The sequence below is a fragment of the Ailuropoda melanoleuca genome, chromosome 2 (genome assembly GCF_002007445.2).
Source record: "Ailuropoda melanoleuca isolate Jingjing chromosome 2, ASM200744v2, whole genome shotgun sequence".
Taxonomy (NCBI): Eukaryota; Metazoa; Chordata; class Mammalia; order Carnivora; family Ursidae; genus Ailuropoda; species Ailuropoda melanoleuca.
In genome coordinates, this window is record NC_048219.1 from 50,635,024 (window position 1) to 50,657,269 (window position 22,246).

A 22,246-nucleotide genomic window follows, 5' to 3' on the forward strand; every position below is an offset into this window, starting at 1 on the left:
GGACTCCTTGCAACCATGCTGAGCTTTCCTGATAATGGCACTGCTGTGTAAAATGCTTCCATCTACTGCTTGTCCTTTCTTCCTTCTCGCCTTTACTCGGGTTCAGATCTGCATCTCGGTCTGATGGCTCTCCAAGTCTCTCCCCATTTTCTCTCAGCCATTTTGCCTAGTTACTTTATTGCAAATTTAATCCCATTTTACTGTCTGCTTCTAGGAGGATCCAGACTAACACAATATAAAAATTATTTGGTAAGGTCTTCCATCAGTAATGGGGGAATAGGTAGTTAGGAAAGTGCAGTGACTTGGTGGAGCCCATTTGTCATATTTCAACCTATGAACGCACTGCTTTTATATTCAGTCCCTGTGTTAAAATAAACTTTTTATTTCCAATTCTCTCTTTGTCCCTTTTGCCTTTGTTTAATGCCCACATTAAAAAAAAAAAAAAGCAAAAAAAAAAAAAGGCTATTTCTTCAATTTGTTGCTAAGTTTTCATTTGTCCCAATGATCCATCATAACAAGGGACATTGTGCTTAACGGAATTGACAGACAGGTTTTAGATAGCATTAGCAAACTTAGAAAAGACTTAGGAACAGAGCATATGGTATGTTTGCCCATTAAGCTCTGAGTTATAATTCATGATTCTATGACATATATATTTAGGAAAGTACAAATTTAGAAAACATAATAGAGTGTAAGAGAGATCTACCTACCTTATTAGTATTTGTATTGATCCCAACAAGAAAAACTAGTTCAGCAAGGAATAGGTTACAGCAGAGATTTTTGTGAATTGTTGTTCTGGTGCTTTGGATTTCACTGAAGAACCAGAAGGTAAAAATGCATATGGAAAGGCAAATCAGTGAAATAATTATTCCTAGTTGAGTGATCCTTGTAAGAATATTATAATCTTTAATACCCTAAGGGAAAATAATAATAAAGCTGTTAAGAGAATAACTCAGTAACTTGTCAAAGGAACTACAACATATAATGAACTTCCTTTTTTGGTGAACATTAATCAAAATGTTCATAAAATGTAAAAATACAAATGTGCATTTAGATGAGAAAAATTTTGTACCTTTGAAAATGCTCAATATTCAGAGAAATCTGATATAAATCATGTAGCACTTTAAAAGTTCTGTAATTAGTGCTTTTTTTTCCCTGGGCAGAGTATATATTAGTATATGGTTTAACAATGTTATCGTCATCAGTTTCATGATATTAGAAAGGCAATTCATTATTGTAATGTGAAAATGGTTAATTAAAACAGATTTATCAGTGGTAATAACAAGTCTTATTTCTATGCAGCAATTCATCTAAAACACATTAAACAAAGGTATCAGAAATGCTGAATATATAGAATATCAAAATAGTAAAGTTGAGAGACTTTGAAATGGGAAAAGTTGGTTTTATTCTAACCAGATGAATATTTATATCTTATATAGAGAATAGAGGCTTCTTTGCTTACTTAACATTCAGGAAAAAAATCTTTATGAGTGACATTACAGTGAGGCAGATTTATTTGGCCACTTTATATATTTGATGGATTTGCAGTAGACATGGAATTGAACCTGTAATTTAACGAAGATTATGATACAGTGATATAAAATAAGAAACTGTATAGTGTAAAAGAAAGATATTACTGATGCGAAATACATAGCATGGACCTATTCCCTGTAGAGAGATCTTTTGTGCTTCAAAATCTTGTACACTTCTACATTATTAAAATATTGTAATAGTTATAAATACACTAATACTTATTGACCAGGTTTCAAATATTTTTAACTAATTTGTAATTGGTAAAAATAAACTTTCAGTACAAAGGCAAAGGCCCTTAAAGACCATGATACGTTAAAATCTGTAAGTGGCTTTTAAAAGCAACATTGAAAATTAAGGNTTGACCAGGTTTCAAATATTTTTAACTAATTTGTAATTGGTAAAAATAAACTTTCAGTACAAAGGCAAAGGCTCTTAAAGACCATGATACGTTAAAATCTGTAAGTGGCTTTTAAAAGCAACATTGAAAATTAAGTCAATGGCTAGGTATTTAATGCACAACCTACTAGCTATCATAGACTAGATAAGTCCTAGACAAAAAATAACCTAAAATCCAGTCTAAATATGTCATACAAGGCAGGTAAGAAAACAAAGACTAAAAAAGATAGTTTTGGGGTTTTATCAGTTAATTAAATATATTTGCACCCAAAGAAACATAAAAAATTAATTCTCTTGACTGAGGTAAACAAGAAAAAAAAGAAAACAAGTAGGTTTATGAATATGAAATGATGGGAAATTGTCTTACAATGGAAGAACCAGAAGACATCAGAATTGCAAAATGTGTCAGGTGTTTACAGCGGCATGAGGTGTGGGTCTCATTTGAGGACAGCAGCTCACAGCCCTCCAAAGACCAGCTGCCGTTCATGGTGTCAGGCGAGTAGCTCCAAAATGCACATTGACTCCTATACTTATCTGTGGTCTGAAAAAGAGACATTTTACTGGTGCAAAAAAGAGAAAGAATTATATGTATAGTATCACATTTATGAAAGAATTATATGTATAGTATCACATTTCTCATATTTAAAATACTATTTTGCATATCAATATAATTTAAACCATGCCTAAAAAGTAAAGCATAAAATCAATGGTAATAAATGAGTGCTGGTGTTCTGTGGAAGAACTGAAGTTATTGCAACAATGCTATATTTTATCAATTCCAGTGTCACAAAAGTTGTGAGAATTATGTATTATCAAATGAGATCATTCAGAATAGCACATGACACATAATTATCATACGATCTTTAATAAATGTTTACTGCGTATATACTGGATATTAGTCATTGATCCAAGTACTAAAAATACAATACTGACCAAAACAAAAAAAGGTTTTTCACTGCTGATTTTAGATTCTCATGAGATGAGAAATTATTATTATTATTTTTTAAAAAGGTTTTAGTTATTTATTTGACAGAGAGAGAGATAGCCAGCGAGAGAGGAAACACAAGCAGGGGGAGTGAGAGAGGAAGAATCAGGCTCCCAGCAGAGCAGGGAGCCCAATGTGGGGCTCGATCCCAGGCCTCTGGGATCATGCCCTGAGCTGAAGGCAGATGCTTAATGACTGAGCCACCCAGGCACCCTGAGATGAGAAATTATTAAAAAAGAAAAATAAGCCAGGGAAAGGAGAAAGAAAGTAGTGAGAATTGGTCTGAGGAGGTCTTTCTTAGATGATGTTAAAGGAAATACCTCAATGAAGTAAGAGATAGAGAGTAAACCCTAAGACTTGGGAATAGAAGGTTCTGGATGGAATGGAAAATGGAAAAGCTCTGAGTTGAGACTGGATAGGAATCTTCCAGAAACACTGGAAACCAGTATAATTTGGTTACAGTGAATGAGATAAAGAGCTGTTGAAGACAAGATCAGAGACAGAGTCTGATGGCATAGCCTGTAGGATGGTTGTTTAATAAATTGACTTCTCTTTATCACATATTTATATTAAGTGATCATAACATAATATTATGACAACTACTTTTAATATTCCTTTGAGGTAATGGAGAAATATATATTAATTGGTGAAATTGCAAACAAATTATCAGGGAACCAGGAAATTGAAGCTGTTATATTTGAGATAGCTTCTATTTTTTTAGGAAAACAATGGGATCCAAATTTTATTCCCAGAAAGAGAGAAACCATGAATTAAGTAGGTCTGTCATCAAAAGAAAACGATAAAACTTCATAGTAGTCATTAATTTGAATGGGAAAAAGATTTGAACAGAAAGGAAGATTAAGGATAACCAAGTTTTCCCATGAATTTCGGTGAAGAAATTTTATTTAAATGTATGTTGTGTTGTGTTTTGCGATTGTGTCAGAGATTGGTGAAGTGAGCTGTCCTTGGCGTCTCTTCAGCTGCCAAAACATTACACTAGTAAAAACTGCAGAAAACCCATCAGAGCATGTGAAAGAACAATGTTTTGATTCTGGTGTCAAAAGGTCAGTTAGCATCTAAAAATATCTAAGTTTCCTTACCATTCTTAAAGCATTTCACACCCTCTTCTGAACATAATGCCTACCAACCTTTAGGTTTGAGCTACTATTTTCTTGTATCTTCTATACAATGAGTTTTTCTCTACTTTAGATGTCTTTATTTACAGTGACACATTTGTATTGTGTGTAAGCATATACGTTCTTTTAGTCCCCTCCTTTCCCTGTAAACATGCAAATACAATTGTCCAGCTTCAAGGCTCTCCAAATGCAGCATCAGAGGTACTTTAATCATGTTCTAAGGCTGAAATTCTATTGAAAGTCCAAGAAATCATCAACTGTGAAAAAGCAGCAAATAATCTATGATCTTTAGTTTCCTCACTCATTTTTAGGTAAATAAAAAAATTGAATACTTAGTTGTTTCTAATGTTTATTATGATAGAGTTTTAATTACATATGAGCTTGAAAGGTTTGGAATAACAATAAAGGAATAAAATGGTTTCAGCTAATTTCTTTATAAAAAATTACAAACTTCTCTTTGATTTTATTTTAATCAGCATTTAAATCCCTGCAAATATTATTTTAAATGGCAATTAGTAATCAAACAACTCTGTCATTACACAAATGACATTTATCTCTTTGGCTCTGATACATTTTTATAACTCATTCCTAAAAGGTATGCAGACTTCCAAAATGAACAATATAATTAAAAATAAAATTAAAATATAGCTTAATTTCAGAGATTCAAATGTGTAAAATTCCTTGGTATTTATTAGAAAGTTTACAGAGCACTGAAAGCACAAAAATATTTTATAGAAAAATTAGTTTTAACTACTTTACTCTTTTAATTCTTAAACTCAAGAATTCATTTACAATTAAAGTGACACAATGAAAAAGTGTTCACTTCTCTGAATGTTTCATAACCAATAGTTACCAGAAAAACAGCTTACCTTCATGTGACTTAATGTAAATGTTATTTTTTCAAGTTCATACAACGTGGGTGGGTTCGAGCTAATTGAGACTGAAATCACTGAAGAAATGACTCTTTCTTCCTCTTCAGAATTATCAGAACTTTGAGGTTCCGATAAGAAGTTGTCAGATGATGAAAACAAGGGACCGATACTCTTATAATATAAAAATGCAACTGCAACATTGCCTATCAATCAAATAAATGTATTTAGTGAAATTCTTATAAAACAAAAATATATTTAGGCTCTCAAAATAAAAATAAAAATTAAAGGTTTTTACTCTAAGGCAGTCATATGAATACCTAAGACACTAAAATGTGGATCATAGTAAGTGCATGTTTATATAATCAAATCATATTAAGACATATTCCCTGACCTCCATGACTCTGAAACTGATCATGGATGATAGCATCCCCTTTGCACAAGCTATATTTAGGAGAAAAACAGTCCGAGATAATATATATCCAACTCCTGGCTAAGAACCAAGGTGTGAAATGTATTCATTTAAAGATTAAAATTTGGAGTTACTACTTTGCTATGCAAAGATAGGAATTAGAAAGGTATCGGAAGAAAATTATCACTGACGTGGAGTATTAAGGAAGTTGAGAATTAAACAAGTTGTCAGACGCCATTGAGTTCCACCTCATGCCCATTGAAATGTTTTCTACTTAATATTGACATGTAGTAATATAGTTATGCAGTCTCAAGGTAGGAAATTTACTGCCTTGCCAGACAGCTATTTATCTGTGCCCCCGACACTTCCCAAATGCAGTAAATCAGCATATCCCAGTACTGGAAATGCAACCTGATCAGTACAGATTATCATGTGACTATTTTCCCCTTAGCCTAGGCATTACACCTATATTAATGGATCTCAAATTGTCTTGGTTTTTGAAGCAGCTCATAATTATTAAACATGGGGAAAACTAAAAATCCAGATCTATTGTCTTTTTAAAATTCCTGTCGCCACTTAGGTCATACACCTCCTCTATCTGTTGTACAGAATTACGGACACAAAATTCACAACCTCTTGGAATCAAAAGTTCCGGTTTCAGTCATTGCTTCTACTTGTGTGGCTATGGATAAATTGCTTTGAACTTCAGCTCCTTCACTTATAAAATGATAACAGTAATACCCTAGCTACTTACTAAGGTGGAGACCAAATTAAATAATACATGAGTCTTATGTAAAATTTAATAACATGATTATTGTTATATTTTTAAACTGGAAACATTATAATTTGCCTTAGATTACTGGGACAACTTACAAAGAACTCTCTTATATTTGTTCCCTCAAATTTGTGACACCAGAATAATGTGAAAGGCATAAATTCATCAAAACCATAAATACAGATGTTGATTGTATCATAAAATACAGAGAACTGTGCCCTCTAGCTGCTATCTTGCGTCAACGCAAGTGTGCACCCAATCTTAGCTGGTCTGCCCAGAACCCCCCAAGCGCTAACCTAAGTCCCCAGCGAGGTCTCACTTCCGATCCAACAAGGTGAAAGAAACTGCCATCAACCAAGAGAAACTCGTCAAACTGCTCAAATGCGCATCGGTGGGAGAGAAACTGCTCGCCAAAAGAAGAGGGTGGTCCATAGAATGGCAACAGGAGATGATAAAAAACTTCGTTCTCCTTAAAGAAGTTAGGAGTAAGCAATACCTGTGGTATTGAAGACGTGTGTTCACACACTAAGGAACAGTGATCCACTTTCACAAGCCTCAAGTGCACGCATCCCTCACAGGCAACACTTTCACCATCACAAGCCAGGCTGAGGCACAGCTGCTGACAGAAACGCTACCCAGGAGGTTAAACCAACTTGGTGCAGACAGTCTGACTAGTTTAAATAGACCCGTTCAAGCTCTGCCTGCACAACCTGTGGATGGAGAAGCACCACTCGATACTGGAGAGGAGGCGGAGGACCAAATTCCAGATCTTGTGTAGAATTTTCATGAAGCTTCCCAGAATGAAGCAAATTGAATTGAGTCAACTTTTGAAGAAGATAAAACTTGAAGAAGTGACTGGGAGCTGCTACTGTATATCAGGACCGCTTTTTAAAATTCTGTGCATGCCTCTGATCAAATCTAGATCTCTAATATTTTTAAGCCCGAGCCCCTTGGACACTGCAACTCTTTTCGGTGTTTGCTTAGACACAATTCATTCTTTGCAGCTAATTAAGCTGAAGAAGCCTGGGAATAAAGTTTGAAACAAGGTTAATGGAAAAGAAAAGAAAAACAACCCAAAACAAAGAACTGTGATACAAATCTGAGTCCTTCCACATCACACACAACACCACACTAATAAATAATATTTTTGGATGTTGTTGGATGGTTATGTGAACTAGAAATTGCCAAAGTATATCATGATTCATGTTTTCTATCTTATCTAAAAATGTATCACAAGAAACATCACTTAAGAGATTGCTGAAATCTACATGTATTAAATAAGAGCATTCTCCCAACTGCCAGCTTAAGAAAACTTATATCAAAGAAACGAGCGAAGTTAGTCTAACTTGGTTGGGCTAGTGACATTATGAAGACTCCATGTGATGGCAACTAGCCCTGCCTTTGCTGTGCACAGACCAGGGACTGAAGCAGGACTGAAAACCTTTTAGGTCAACTTGACTCAGTCCAGTGGATGAACCAGTTCATATCACAGTGACTTCTCAGAAGTTGCAGTTGGAGAAGGTCCAAAATCAAATGAAACCCCAAAAAGATAAGATAGATCTCCAAAATCTATTAATCACTCCTATCTTTTCTCAAGGAAAATATTTAAAACCAAATTTTTTACTTTGGGTAAATTGTGATTCTTGCTGCATAGAATGCTCCAAAATCCCTTCTTAGTTCTGTTCTGGGTATTGTTACAGTATTTGTCCATTCTCATCATTTGAACCTCTTCTAATTCCCATGATTTCTTACTAATTCTTGGCCTGATTTAGCTTTTTAACTCTCTTATCAGATAGGTACCTCCATTCAGTAAATGAAGGGTTTATTTGCTAGTGACAGGAAGTAAAATTCAATCCATAAAAAAAAGACTAAAAATCCACCTGTTCTTCCATGGACCTCCCTTATTTTCCTACTAATGACACTATGCAGATTTTAACTTGAAGCCTATGTTTTATTAATGGATTTTTATCAGTAAATGAATAATCGCATGTAGACACCATAAAGCAGATTTTATCTGTTTGTTAGACTTGCCCTTATTTTTAAGATACAAACTTAAGGAAATCAAATTTTCTCTCTGTGTTTTCTTGAGAGCTGATATTATGGTCTCTTTCAAGAGTCAGAGTTTGCATGCGTGATCTTCAAATATAACAAAGCAATCATACATCCAGACGGGATCTCTTTGAGAAATTAATTCCATGACAATTTCATCATCTGTCACGATAATAAGTATTTTAAATGGCTTTATTCTCAATTTCTAAACACTACTCAAGTTGTCTTTGAAATTTCAACAGTTTAACACAGTCTTTGGATTTGCTCCTAAATATTATATGTGTGCTTGGTTAATTAGAGTGCGGTATAATAGGGTAAGAGCTATGGGTTCAATGGTAGTATGGCTTAGTTATTTTTTCTTTGTTTTGTGGCCATTTTTTTTTTTAAGATTTTATTTTTTTACTTGAGAGAGAGAGAGCATGAGAGAGAGCATGAGGGAGGGAGGGTCAGAGGGAGAAGCAGACTCCCTGCTGAGCAGGGCGCCCAATATGGGACTTAATCCAGAACTCCAGGATCATGACCTGAGCCACCCAGGCGCCCCCATCTGTTTCTTACTATTGTATAAAAATGACAAGAAAAAAAGGAAGAGGATGATATGAATGGATTAGGAAAAAAATCCCACATTAGTGTTGTACAAAATTTTTTTAAAGGATGTTCTACTGAGAATGAATGTGCAGAATATTAAAAAAATAAAGACAACACATCCATTTATGAAATGATGTCCATACTAGAGACCATACTTGTTATTATATACGCTTTTCACTTATATTTATGACCACCCACATATTCTTTAAGTTATTATAATTCATGTTGCACTTAGGTAGTATATTTTGACCTATATGAGAATGATAACAATTCTTCTATTGGCAGAGTTTTTTTTTTTTTTTTCCCTAAGTGCATTGCATTAAGAGAGCAGATAAAAAGCTAAAATACCTGCTTCCTTGCCCTTGATTAGGTGACAAGGAAAAGCTGGTCAGGGTTGATTTCTTTGTTAACTTCCTCCCTTCTAGTACTGGCTCTGTATTATTTGTTGATGTGCATGGAGAAAAATCCATTAACTTCATTGTCCCTTTGTTCCATTATCCATAAAATGAGGAAATCAGGGTAGGTAATCATCAAGTTGCCTGCTAGTACTGGCAATATCTGATTCCATTTCCCAAGAAATCCTGCCTTTAGTTGAGAAGTTTATGGTACAAAGACTAAAAAATGGCAACTGGAAAAGAAATCCAAGCCTAAAACACTAACTTTCTGTCTTTGGGAACATTGTCTTCCTCACACAATTACAAATTCAGCCTCCCAATGAGGAATATGACGAGTTACTGAAAAGAAATAGTAAAAGAATCCTATGCAAGTTATAGCATCTATAATTGCTCCAAAGGAAGGAATAAAATCACAGCTTCTTTATATATTTTAATAGAATCTCAGAAGATTCAGAGATTGGGCACAAGACAAGGAGGATATAGATATTGTCAGCTAACATTCCTACTGTGTATTGACATAAGACTGAAAATCTCGAGTGCAAAGACAGAAATTCTGTATATAAACATCAAATATTTTCTATAGGAAACTACACGCTATGTATACATCTGATACAATCAAAAGCATGATAAGTATTTTTTGCAAATTACTGACATACTGAATATTAGACTATCAAAGTCTTACCATATGAATCATATGCAGCTTTTCTCTTCGGAAATATCTTTATATAATCTCCATCCACATTCATATAGGGATGAGTATGTTTGATGTGATGTGAATCAAAAAAGAAAGTTTTGAGAGCTGAAATAAAACCATGAAAATCATAAATTTCTCTGAAATTAGTTTAATCAATGTATTTGTTTAATGACAGTTTTATCCATCATTATTCTATTTCAACATTTTTTGGCAAGTAGAATGAGCATATTCTGAACATGCTCAGACATTATGATTTATATCTTAAAAATCTGGTTCAAGTTTTAACTTTTTTGATTTTACTATAACACTATGGTTTAATTTAATCTTTGTTGGACTAGGCAGAAGACAAAATACATATGTACACAAGGGAGCTATAAATTATAATTACTAAATCAAAGATAAGCAACCACAATGTCTTAGAGGATAGTATCTATAATAAAATTTACTATATGGAGGATGATTGAATTAAATTCTTGAATGATAATTTCCTTACCTGGAGTAGTTCACCCTTTTTATTCAAGAATATCACAGAAAGGCAAGGATCTTATGTATTAGTCATAATGCCTGCTATTTTAATTTTGAGTAAGTGGTGAATCATGGTATGAGATAGTGATTCTTGCATACTTACTGCTGCATAGCAAGATGCCACCCACACGATATAATATAGATGTATGCAATGATTATCAGAAAATGTTCTTTGTTTCCTCAGAGCAACTTTGTAGGCATCTTCAATTTGATTCAAGATTCTGATGTTCTAAATATGAGATTGCATGAAGCAGGAAACATTCTAGTTTGCTAAGTTTCATATTAGAAAACCTGTCTAGAACTATCTTCGGCCAAGGTAGATCCTAACAAGTAATGAGATGACTAACTCAATATGACAAGGGAGTAATGTACTCTGAGCATTGAAATGCTAGCCAGCTCAGGAATAGGACAAGGTGAAGATGGTAGGAAGGAGGCAATGCTTATGTATTCATCCTTTTTACTCACACTTCATATTACGTTTGTAATGTGCATTGCCATTCACTTCTGCATTGATGAAACAGTGGACAATTTAATTAACAGTATTTTAAATACTTTCTTTCCCTTTTGAGAATGGCCTGTTTGGCAAACACTGTTGTTTTGAAATTGCCCTTGGCTTCTTACCTATATCACTTGAATTAGTATCGAATTGAATAGTCTTTTGGAAGTTCTGAGATATCCTTAAGGTAGCCTGTTCAGCAACATGCATCAGTTTTGTGAGGTGAGTTCTTCTATGATTCATAGATAACTTGTCCCAAACTATAAATGCATCCTTTTGAACAAAATTATTCACAGTTTTTACAAATTCCTGTTGAAATAAAAGTGTGTATTTTAAAAATGTTGGAATCTTCCATGAATCACAGATGTAAGGAAAAGGTTAAAGCTCAGCTATATTGAGTTAAAGCTCAACATACTTACAGTAAGAGTTGCATTAGAAAGGGCATCCTTGGCTGAATTAGTGCTATTCATGTCACCCAGTAATGGGGATGATTCAGCTAATATTTCTACATATGTAATTATATCCGTCGGCGAAAGATCTTTCACAGAATCTCTATAGACTTCTTGCAGCAAAGTCACAGGTTCCTTTATTTGTCTAAACTGTACAAAAATGAGTCCAGAAAAAAGAAACCAATTTAGGGTACTACTAGATCCTTCTAAGAATAAAGCTTGTGTATTAAATTTATTCTAAGTTTGGTTTTCTTGTGCTATGTGTTAATAAGTTATCAGACTACATCTAAAGCATAACATGCAGCCCTGAAACTTGAAATTATTTACAAAAGGTTAGCAAATAAAAAGCACAGAAATTACTTTAGAAAAGAAACAGCATGTTTGAATTAATAACTTTTAAAAATTAGCTTTTAAAAGTTATAATATATGATAATGTATTTTGAATTAGATTTTAATCAACCAGAGAAAATTCTTTACAATGGGATATATTGGAAATTTGCTTTTAGCTGACTGTTAGTCATGTTGAGGGTCACACTTTAAATCACATGACAATTTTATGAATGTCCTACTTTATTTACTCTTTGAAGTACAAAATTTCCTTGCATTCATTATGTCTTCTTTGAATGCGGGAATGGGCCTGGGGTCAAAGTGTATTTTTACTATTTTATTCGTCAACTTTCTTTATATGTTGAAAACAAAATTTCCAGTATCCTGAACAGTAAAAAGTAATATATGTTAAATATCTCAAAGTCTTCCACAATACTTTGGGGCTTTTCAAATTGATCCTTGACTCAAACGAACCACTTCAATCTCTATATGTAAATAGTTTCAACTCTACGTGAAGATCAACTGGTTGTTATTCTATTTAAAATGTGACATAAGAAGGATTTTAATGAAACTGAAATGTCAAAATATAATACATTCTTAATCTAATTAGTTTACTTACTTTTATTAACATTCTATCAATATTTGCAGCAATACAGGCATTATCTAGATGGCAGTTTGCACTCACATTTTCTGTAGAAAAAGAAAATAGATTATACAGTAAGGTTTTAAAAATATTTTTTCCTGGGGTGCCTGGGTGACTCAGCCAGTTAAGTAAGCATCTGCCTTTCTGCTCAGGTCATGATTCCGGAGTCCCGGGATCTAGCCCACGCATCGGGCTCCCTACTTCTCCTTCTGCCCCTCACCCCACTCATGCTCGCTCACTCTCTCTCTCTCTTTTTCACTCTCTCTCAAATAAATAAATAAATAAATGAAATATTTTTTCCTAAGGTGATTATATTGATTCCAATAATTTTGCTCCCTTATTTAAATATTAAGAACACATTCTTAACACTTGAATTTTACTTTTTGTTTTATTCATTAACATTTATTGACTTTTCGTTATTTAAAAAAATCACTCATAATAAACTACGCAATGTTTATTTTCATTTTACTCATTTATTTTTCCTTATTTAGTTTTATTTGTTCTTTATTTCTATTTATTAAGATACACAATATTTTATGGAAAATGGAAAACGGTGGTTACCCTAAGGAATAAGGTATGTTAACTACATACAACATATGGTCTACCTCTTCCATTAAATAAAATGATACCTTTTCTTCATTTTATAGATAATAAAGAAATACTGGCACATTTCTTAGGAGATGTAGTTCTTTGTATGCTTCACTACTGTATAGCATTATATTTTATATAATTCTTCGATTACATACAATGTAATCCTATAACTTACTTTGGCAGTAAGTGCCATCATTAGGTGTGAACTGCGATTTTCCTGTGGATGTCTGATAACCTTCCTCGCAGGAGCAATTATACCCACCATCCACGTTTTCACACACTGCATGATCTCCACAGGCAGCTGATTCACTGCACTCATCTATATCTGGAAATATTTGAAAAATTAAGTTTTTTATTTAGTATTTATACAATTGCTACTTTGCTGATACAGTATTAGGTATGTATCATATCAAATTTTACAAGAAAGCAAGGAAAATCCCATCATTTGGAAAACGACCCAGCAAACTTAGCTGCATATATATATATTTTAATCCCTGATTTGGCCAATCCATTTTGGAAGCATATTAAAAAATGTCATTCATGGACCAAACTCCCGAATTATTTTCTGAGTAGAATGATTCATCCACAAAGTCATTAAAATAATTTCAATCATTGACAATTTAACATTTAGTCCTAATTTAATAAAGACCCAGTTTTTAAAATACATCTAGAATTCTTTGTTTTCTACTATTAAACTAAATCGATTGTAACAATTCAGTTTAATCTGGAGGATAAAAAAGAGTAGCCCATTTTCTTTCCAAAACTTCATTTTTGCATGTAAATTACCCTAAAAATTAGCAAAATGTGTGATTCAATTCCCTTAAAATTTTACCACAGCTTATTACTTTTGTCCAGGTTATATTTTACTGTGATTCTGAATACACAGTCATCACAGATAAAGTAACAAATAGTACAGAATTAAGTCTTAGCTTTTCAGTAGCAATATATCAAGTCACAATAAAAATGTTAGGTTTTAAGCTCACATAATTTATATTCTTAATTTAAAATTTTACAAACTGCAGTGAAATATGTCTTAAAGTTATAAATACAGATAAATACTCTGCCAGTAGGCAGAGTTCCAACAGGGAATGATTCCAAGAAACAGAAGAGTCCAGATCATTACCTTAAACTAATGCAAAAATTTTTGTGTTCCCAGCCTGGCTCTGACATCTTAGAGGTACTCTATGTCAGATTAATGAATAAACCTGTAATCTTAAGAATAAAATTTGATTTTTAAAGAAACTAATAGAGTGCCACAATACTGTTTACCATAAAAAAGGGGGGAGGTAATCAAAGTCCAACTTAAAAGGTCATCTAGCCAGTTATCTTAAAAGTAGTTGATTCTAATTTCTCACTTCAAAAATGCAATGAAGGCACAGAATAACATTAAAACTCAAACCACCCAAAACTGGAACTGACAGTAAGCTTGTTGGTAGTTCTTGAAGAAATTTCCATTAGCTAAAAAGGCAATGGTACTAGATTTAGAGACAATTCACAGGCCTGAAAAAAGGGTAGAAAATTCCTTGTTCTTTGGCCAAGCCTATATATTCATAATGTGTACTCCCCAGAAATCTGAGTATACATAACTTTTTAAAGAAATAGGAGTATTATCCTAGCACCCTCATCCTTTCCTCTTATTTCTGTATATGTGTGTTTAGAGACTGCCACTACACACACACACACACACACACAGAGAGAGAGAGAGAGAGAGAGAGAGAGAGAGAGAGAGAGGAAATAAAGTAGGGGATGAGCAATAGCAGGTTGACTCTTAAGATGTAGTGAACCATCAAGGAAAGCATTCCAGGTTAGGGTAAAAAAAAAGAAGCCAGGTGGAAATGCAGACTAGAGTTATTATTTTTCATGAAATCCATGAGGTGAGAAAAAAATATATAAGAAAACAAAAGACTGGTCTTTTCTGGAGCCTGGCTGAAGAAGCAGCACGTACTATACCCAAATGGGGATAACACCCCAATGAAGATGTGAACAGACCCATGTGATATCATAAATAGAACAATTTATTTCATGAATAAGAAACTTATGTTTTCTGAATGCCCATGTTTCCCATTTTTAGACGCCTTATATGGCTAACAGGAAATGAGGTGCTGATTTCTCTCAATTTTAAAATTATTTAAAGGTGCAAATATTCTTGGGAACGTTGTCCCAAACCCATCTCTAAGCAACATACAAATCTTGGCAAACACGATATCCATCCTCTCTCTTGTATTTTGGACACAAGGGCATATAACCTTGGTGCTTATAACCGACGGTGCTTCACTTTTTCTCTGTGCATGCTCCACACCCGTGGTGCTTGTTGGGTTTCTGCTCTAGTTCAAGCCTTCCTACCACCACTCACTCAGTCAGCTAGCTATTATCCCAGATTGTCCGCCTTGGACCACAGAGGGTATTTCAACCTCTGAATTCACCAAGCGACAAAATGGTAATCTGTAAAAATAAAAAAATAAATAAGGAGGTATTCTCCTGGAGACCATTCAAAATTAGGATTATGCAAATTTTTATATTCTGACTCCAAATGTTATACAAGAATATTAATTAACCTACCAAAGTAATGTTTTTCAAGTCTTCAAATTCATGTCAACCCAAAGTCTTTCACCCCATCAAAGTCATGTTTTCCAAATTGTTTGGACTTTTCTTGCCTATACTTTTTGATTTTATAACTTTTTACTCAACTGTGGAAGTGAGGGTTGCTGAATTTGATGTCCTTCTCATTCTGTACCTCAGTAGTAGGGTTTATTGAATCTAACCTAGTAATGAGTGTCTAACTACCACGACTGGCTATGTGCCTCTACTATTGTTAGCATATCACTCTATGCCCCTTGCTACCTAGTAATATAGAGAGAATCATAAAATACTGAAAGACTATGCCTTGCCCAGATGAGATGCGACTGGTTTCCCAGAATGGACATGACTGCTCTTTTGCTGCAAGATCTACACCCACTTATCTGGCAATCTCTTACAGGTCCTCATTAGCTGGGATCTAATAAAAACACCGTGTATCTTTCTTCTTCTTCTTTTGTTTAATGTATCCTTCTTCTTACAGTTAAAGGCCCTGTAGAAGATTTTAATTCAAATCCTAGCTCTAATACTCATTACCTTTGTAACTTTAGGTAATATTATAAGAAATACCTTTAACCTCAAAAGAGTTCTTTTTCATAACAAATCAGGAAATATATGTGAAGGTGTTTTGAAGTCATGCCCAAGATATAATAGGTCCAGTGATTCTATTCATATTGTGTTTCTTAATATCAGGAGTCCTGTGAATATGTAGGTTTGAAGAAAACAGATTGATAATGAGTGTCTCATAAGATTGCCATGTCTTAGTACTCCCCAGAGATACTAGAAGAAAGAAGAAAAGAACCCCTACCTCATCTTAATAAAAGTTAAATTGCTACTATGTAATTATTTCAGTCAGGCTAGAATTGACATACCATATTTAATAACTGATCCACTTTTTCTACCACCAACCTAATACTCAGCTTAATACTAATAGCCTGATTTTGCCAAACGTAAGCACATCATAACAATCATTTGCTTGTTTTGCACATCAAAAAATTCACTTGCACCTTTTTCATTAGTAAGGTTATGCTTGTTTTTCATGTCTACAATGAGCCAACCCAGCAGTAGTTTATCATAATCTTTTTTCAAAACATGATCCTATGATTGTTTTGATTCTTATCATTTTCATCAATAACTGAATTGTCTAATGTTTAACTCACAGACTGTGAAAAAAGATAACACGTTCAATTACTTAAAGTAATTTGCAAAGACAAAATTGAATGTTAATATTATTCAAAGCCAGGAGAAAAATCTGAAATTATCAGCGTACCCAAGGCAATAGGACATACGGAATTATAAGCAGTAAATAATGCCCTTCAGCATGTGGTAAATATGAAGGAATTCTTGGGTTGTACTCATTTGGCCTTGGGAGAATTCATCTTATTGGATGTCTCAACTTTCCCATTTGTGAAATGGAGTCTGAAACCAGGTCTCTAGGGACCTAGAGATCTGAAATTCTGTTTTACTGTAATTCCAAGGGAAAGCAAATGTTCAGGATGTCCCTTAATGCCTTCTGCAACAAAATTACCTTTCCTGTGGACAATAGTATTTGAATATAGACTAAAGGTAAAGAATTTTGCTTGGGTCATTTCTTGCCCTGAATTGGGGTTTTTCATTATCTATTTATAGAGGTTCTTAATGATTAGTATAATTACCAGACATGTCAAATTAAGGAGAAGCTAAACCTTCAAATCACACAGGATACAGTACAGGGTGATATACTAATGTAAAAGGAAGCAGAATTATAGTTCTCTGTTCAAATCCCTGAAGATTATCATAGTGCACAATGGAAATTACCATAGGACTAGAGAAGAAAAAAAATTATAGCTGTTCTGTTTCTCAAAAAAACTTAATCCTTAAGGACAACAAAATTGGTGAGAAATAACCATTTTCCAGAGAATGAGTTTTTCAGTGAATAATCCATCAAACAAAAAAGGTAGAAGCTGAAGGACTCAATATTGGGTGCTGGGTTTTAATATAGTTCTTGTGTTTACTGATTACTTAAAATAGCTAAAAAGGGAATTAGCCAAAACTTAGCCCATTCCACAGTATCTCAACAATATATGAGTATTGGGAGAAAGAGTCTGAAATTACAAATATGTTATACTTCCATAAAATGTTGGCATTCAATCATCTGTGTGTGTGTGTTTATGTTTGTGACTCAATTTTTTTCTAATACAGGAATTCTCTACTTGTAGGGAACACAGACAGAGAAATAGAGCCTTTTGTGAATTGAGGCGTATTAAACGTAAACACGATCAGATGAAAAGACAGATGTCTTCCAGAGATGAGAGGGAATGGAGAGCATAGTTAAAATTGTATTAAATTCCAGTGATTAAGATGTTGTAAGTTCTCTTTCTTCATTAACTGGGACATTTCTAGTAAAGCTTACAGAGCTCTATAATTAGAACTTAACTACGAAAGGTAAAATGCATAATACACACGCATAACATTCTAAGAAGACCAGCAACGGGAGTAGGGGCTTGAGAAGAACAAATAGTGAGGTAGTCCCAGTTTTCTGGACAGAGCTTCATAGATTACTTCCTGAATATACTGTAAAGCTATATACTATAAAACTTTTTGCCACAAACACTAAAGATAAAATTTATCCTTCAATACAAGGTGCCTGGGTGGCTCAGTCAGTTAAGGGTCTGCCTGTGGCTCAGGTCATGATCTCAGGGTCCTGGGATCAAGCGCCACATAGGGCTCCCTACTCAGCAGAGGGTCTGCTCTCCCTCTCTCTTTACCCTTCCCCCTAGAGCTCATGTTCTCTCTCTCTCAAGTAAATAAATAAAATATTTAAAAAAAATCATTCAACAAAAATTGTCCTACATGTTCATATTTTAAATCTGTTTTGCCCTCACAAAAACATAATCCACTGCATTTACATGATTCAGATCAATGCATAAGATTTGGTTAGCCACCCATTTTTGCCTCCTGTGGCTTTCCAGATACAGGACTGTGATCCTAATCCTCCCTTTATCCTGAACATGTGAATCTGGAGTAGCCTGCATGTCCCTTGGCTATCAAGTGAGGAGAATTCTTTTCTGTTTATATAGCAGAGTACATGTTATGAACCATAGGTACATGAGACAAGATAATTTCTTTGATACAGACATTTCACTGATAAAGTTTCGTTGAATGTTGTCTCCTAACTTACCATGTGTTAATAATAACATTGTTAGACTTCTTAGCTTACTGATGAGAATCTCAGTAGGGAACTAATCAAAGGCTTCGGTGTGATCTAGATTAACTTGGATATCTCTCTTTTATCTAACTATGTAAAGGAGAAGCAGCACATTGCCCTAGTCCACGTTGCATATAGAAACTTAAGTTTTAGTCTAATATCTTCTCCTGCCCAATGACTTCCCTCTCAGGGCCTCAGTTCAGGTATCAATTTTGCAGATTAGTATCAGCCATAATTAATTAAGCTAGTTGTTGGTAAATTGGACAGTTTTGCATAAACTATGATGAAGATGATTTATAACTTACTATCAAAGTTTAAGTCTTTGGCTCCAGAGTGTTTGCCTCTGAAAATTGTTCATCTTTCTGAATTTCCTAAACAATCTTTTTTTCTCAGACTGTAATCCAAATTCTATAGCATCTGGTATATCAAATGCATGACCAAATTACAACAGAAGGACATTTAAAAACTTCTAGATACTCTCTTCAGACTCAGAGTAATATTTCACATAGGGATTTAATTGAAATTACTATCATTCCAGAGGACATTTTAGTAAACCTGAAATGATTTTCTAAATAGGACTCTAATATTCAGAAAAACTTAATGCAGAGCTTAAGTGTAACTACCTTTCAGCAGACAATACTAAAAGCACTAGAACAATTCTTTTATAACTAATGCCTTTTTGAATACTTTCTGAGAAAACGTAGAGCCCATCTCAGAGTGCATATTTATAAAAGTATCAATATCTTGCCAACGCAAATGATAATTTTCTTGAGTCAACATATTAAAGTGCAAATATTTATTCTGTTGTTTGTCACCATGTTAGAGCTCACACTCTTATGATTTTTTTCCTCGTAAACTGCTTGACTTTCTCCCCCCAAATATTTTCCTCATATCCTTAGATAAATATTCCACAGTAACCGATTATATAGCATTAGAGAACTAAAGGAGTTGATGAAGTTTTTAAAAGTATTGCACAACTAGGGTACACTCAAGGACTGGTAGAATTTGGTTCAGGTAATATTTAATCTCTGGAAATAATAAGTAGTAAGAGATAGGTACAAATTTAAGTTAGGTAGTCAAACTTACCCATGCAGATGGTTCCATCATTAGTGATAAACCTGTCCTGGTTACTGCTGGATCTGAAACCAGGGGCGCACATGCAGTAGTAACTTCCCTCTGTGTTAGTGCAGTTGGCATTTTCACCACAGGGCTGGGTCAAATTTCCACACTCATTATCATCTGTGGACATATCAATTTAAAACATTATTTTTATATAATTGAAATTAATTTTGAATATTTTCTACCAGTATTTGGAAACTGTGACTGTTAAACAGTTTAAGGTAATGCGATGTCAACATTTAGGAAAAGTTAACGGTACAATCCACATTCCACACTTTTAATGTGACATTTCCTTTGTAGTTGCAAAGCAAAATAGAATCTCTCACTTCTGAAACACTGGACATAGTTTTTGAATCTATATCAGATCATGTTCCAAATTTCATATGTAATTTAATAATAATGTCAATACATATATACTTCTTTGTAAATTTATAATACTCCCCATAAATTAAAACAACAGAGATTACAAATCGACATGCTCTAATCATGTACTGTTTATTTTTATTACTTATTTTCTAGAAGAATTTTGCATTACCGGGTCAACATCTCTTCACTTATTAATGCATTTATTTGTTAAATACTATGTGCATTTTATTGTCCTATAGATGAGTATACAAAAAAAACTTGTATCATGGTTCATGGTCCTTACCTTCTAGTCTTGTAATACAATTTATCAGAAAATATATAGGTTCATAAGCCCTTTGTAAAAATCAGAAAGAAAATTCATACTACTTGTCAAGTAAATAAAGCAGAAAATAAGTGTTTTCCAGAAGTGATCATAACGGGGTGGAGGAGGAAGAGAATATTGTCAGGTGACATTAAATCTTGAATTATGTCTTGCAAAAAGATAAGTTCAAGTCTTAATCCCATGTCTTGTATGACTTTAGAAATGACACCTTTGCAGATGGAATCAAGTTAAGATGAGGTAACACTGAATTAGGTGGACCCTAATCCAGTGACTGGTATCCTTGTAATAAATACATGGGGAATTTGGACATGAAGACACAGAGGAGAAGGCTATGTGGAAACAGGAAGAGCTTGAAATGATACAGCTGCAAGCCAAGGGATGCCAAGAACAGAATAGCCGGCAACCACTAGGAGCTAGAAAGATACAAGAAAGGATTCTTCCCTACGCCCTTTGGAAGGAACGTGACCCTTCCAACACCTTGATTTCAGACTTCTAGCATCCAGAACTGGGGAGGCTCCGTTTGTGTTGTTCGGAGCCTCCAACTTTGTGCTAGCTTGTCAAGGCAGCTCTAAGGAACTAATAGACCCAAATTGGCCAATCCAGGGTCGATAAGTATTGGTTAGAGAGAAGAAAGGTCATGAAAAGGAAGAATGTTGGACAAAGATGCAAGCATAAGGTAACTGAAATATTTCTGAAGGTAGAGGGAAGCTGAATTGGGGAGCACAGAGAGAAATCATAGGGGAATCACTCTAAAAACGAGTTTAAAAAAATCTTTAATTTTTATCCCCCATTTTTATCAAACCAAGTTGAATTTCTCTTTAAGAATGAACTGTGTGACATTTAATTTGTACACAGGCTATTGCAGACATACAGTGATAACTAGGAGTTGGAGATTTTCCAAATGTTTTATAAATATGAATTCATTGAATCCTTATGTAAGTTCTAGGAAGTAGGTACCATTGTTAACCCCTCTACCTGCTGAAGAAAAGAAGGAATAGAGAGAAAAGGTAACTTGCCAACATCACACAGCTATTTGGTTGCAGAGCCAGCTAGTTTGGTTCCAAAGCCTGTTCTCTTAACTGTTGCATCCTGCTGCTTCTGTGAGAATTATTTTAAAACACTAAAATGTATAATAAGAATTTATCAAATGAGTTATGGGTCTATTTTGGGAGATGGAAAGATATTGAGGTAATGATTTCAGAAGGAAAATGGAAACTTCATTTGCATTCTATTCTTTTATTTGAGAGAGAGACAGAGAGAGCACTAGTGGAGTGAGGGGCAGAGGGGAAGGGACAAGCAGGCTCCCTGCAAGCAGGGCTGGATCCCAGGACCCTGAACTCATGATCTGAGCTTAACCGACTGAGCCACCCAGGCACCCTGCATTCTATTTTTAACTTAAATTTTATTTCCACTTACTCGTTTTCAAACACTTAAGGATATATGTATAGACATTAACATATGGTAGACACTATAGGTGAATTCCTCTCTTTTTTCAAAAATGTCTACTACGGACAGGTCAGGTAAGATTTGCAAATCCTCTCCTTTCAAGATATTCAACCTCTATAGTCCTATTCTATAATTTTATTTTAATATTTATATGCTTTATTCCTTTGACTTCTATTAATTATAATAAGCTAAGTGCTATAAATGTATCCAAACATGTAATGGCTCAGTACAATAAAAAAGATTATTTGCTGCTCTAGTCAGAGAACCCAAGGTTAGTGTTTCAATCATTCTTCCACAACCGTTCAGGGAAATAGGCTCGTTCCATCTAATGGCTCCACCACCCCATAAGGCCTCCAGTCTCTTTATATTGAT

At 34.2% G+C, this 22,246-nt stretch overlaps 1 protein-coding gene across 1 annotated transcript in view; it reads right to left on the reverse strand.

Annotated features, from left to right (window-relative positions):
- The window catches only part of ADGRL4 (adhesion G protein-coupled receptor L4), a 107,622-nt gene that overhangs the window by 30,123 nt on the left and 55,253 nt on the right, over positions 1 to 22,246 (reverse strand). The window contains exons 3-11 of the mRNA XM_002921750.4: positions 19,708 to 19,860; positions 13,036 to 13,185; positions 12,246 to 12,316; positions 11,270 to 11,449; positions 10,976 to 11,159; positions 9,818 to 9,934; positions 4,920 to 5,125; positions 2,297 to 2,470; positions 711 to 914 (exon numbers count right to left, since the gene is read on the reverse strand). Of these exons, the coding sequence (XP_002921796.2) occupies positions 711 to 914; positions 2,297 to 2,470; positions 4,920 to 5,125; positions 9,818 to 9,934; positions 10,976 to 11,159; positions 11,270 to 11,449; positions 12,246 to 12,316; positions 13,036 to 13,185; positions 19,708 to 19,860 (1,439 nt within the window). The remainder of the gene's footprint in view (positions 1 to 710; positions 915 to 2,296; positions 2,471 to 4,919; positions 5,126 to 9,817; positions 9,935 to 10,975; positions 11,160 to 11,269; positions 11,450 to 12,245; positions 12,317 to 13,035; positions 13,186 to 19,707; positions 19,861 to 22,246) is intronic.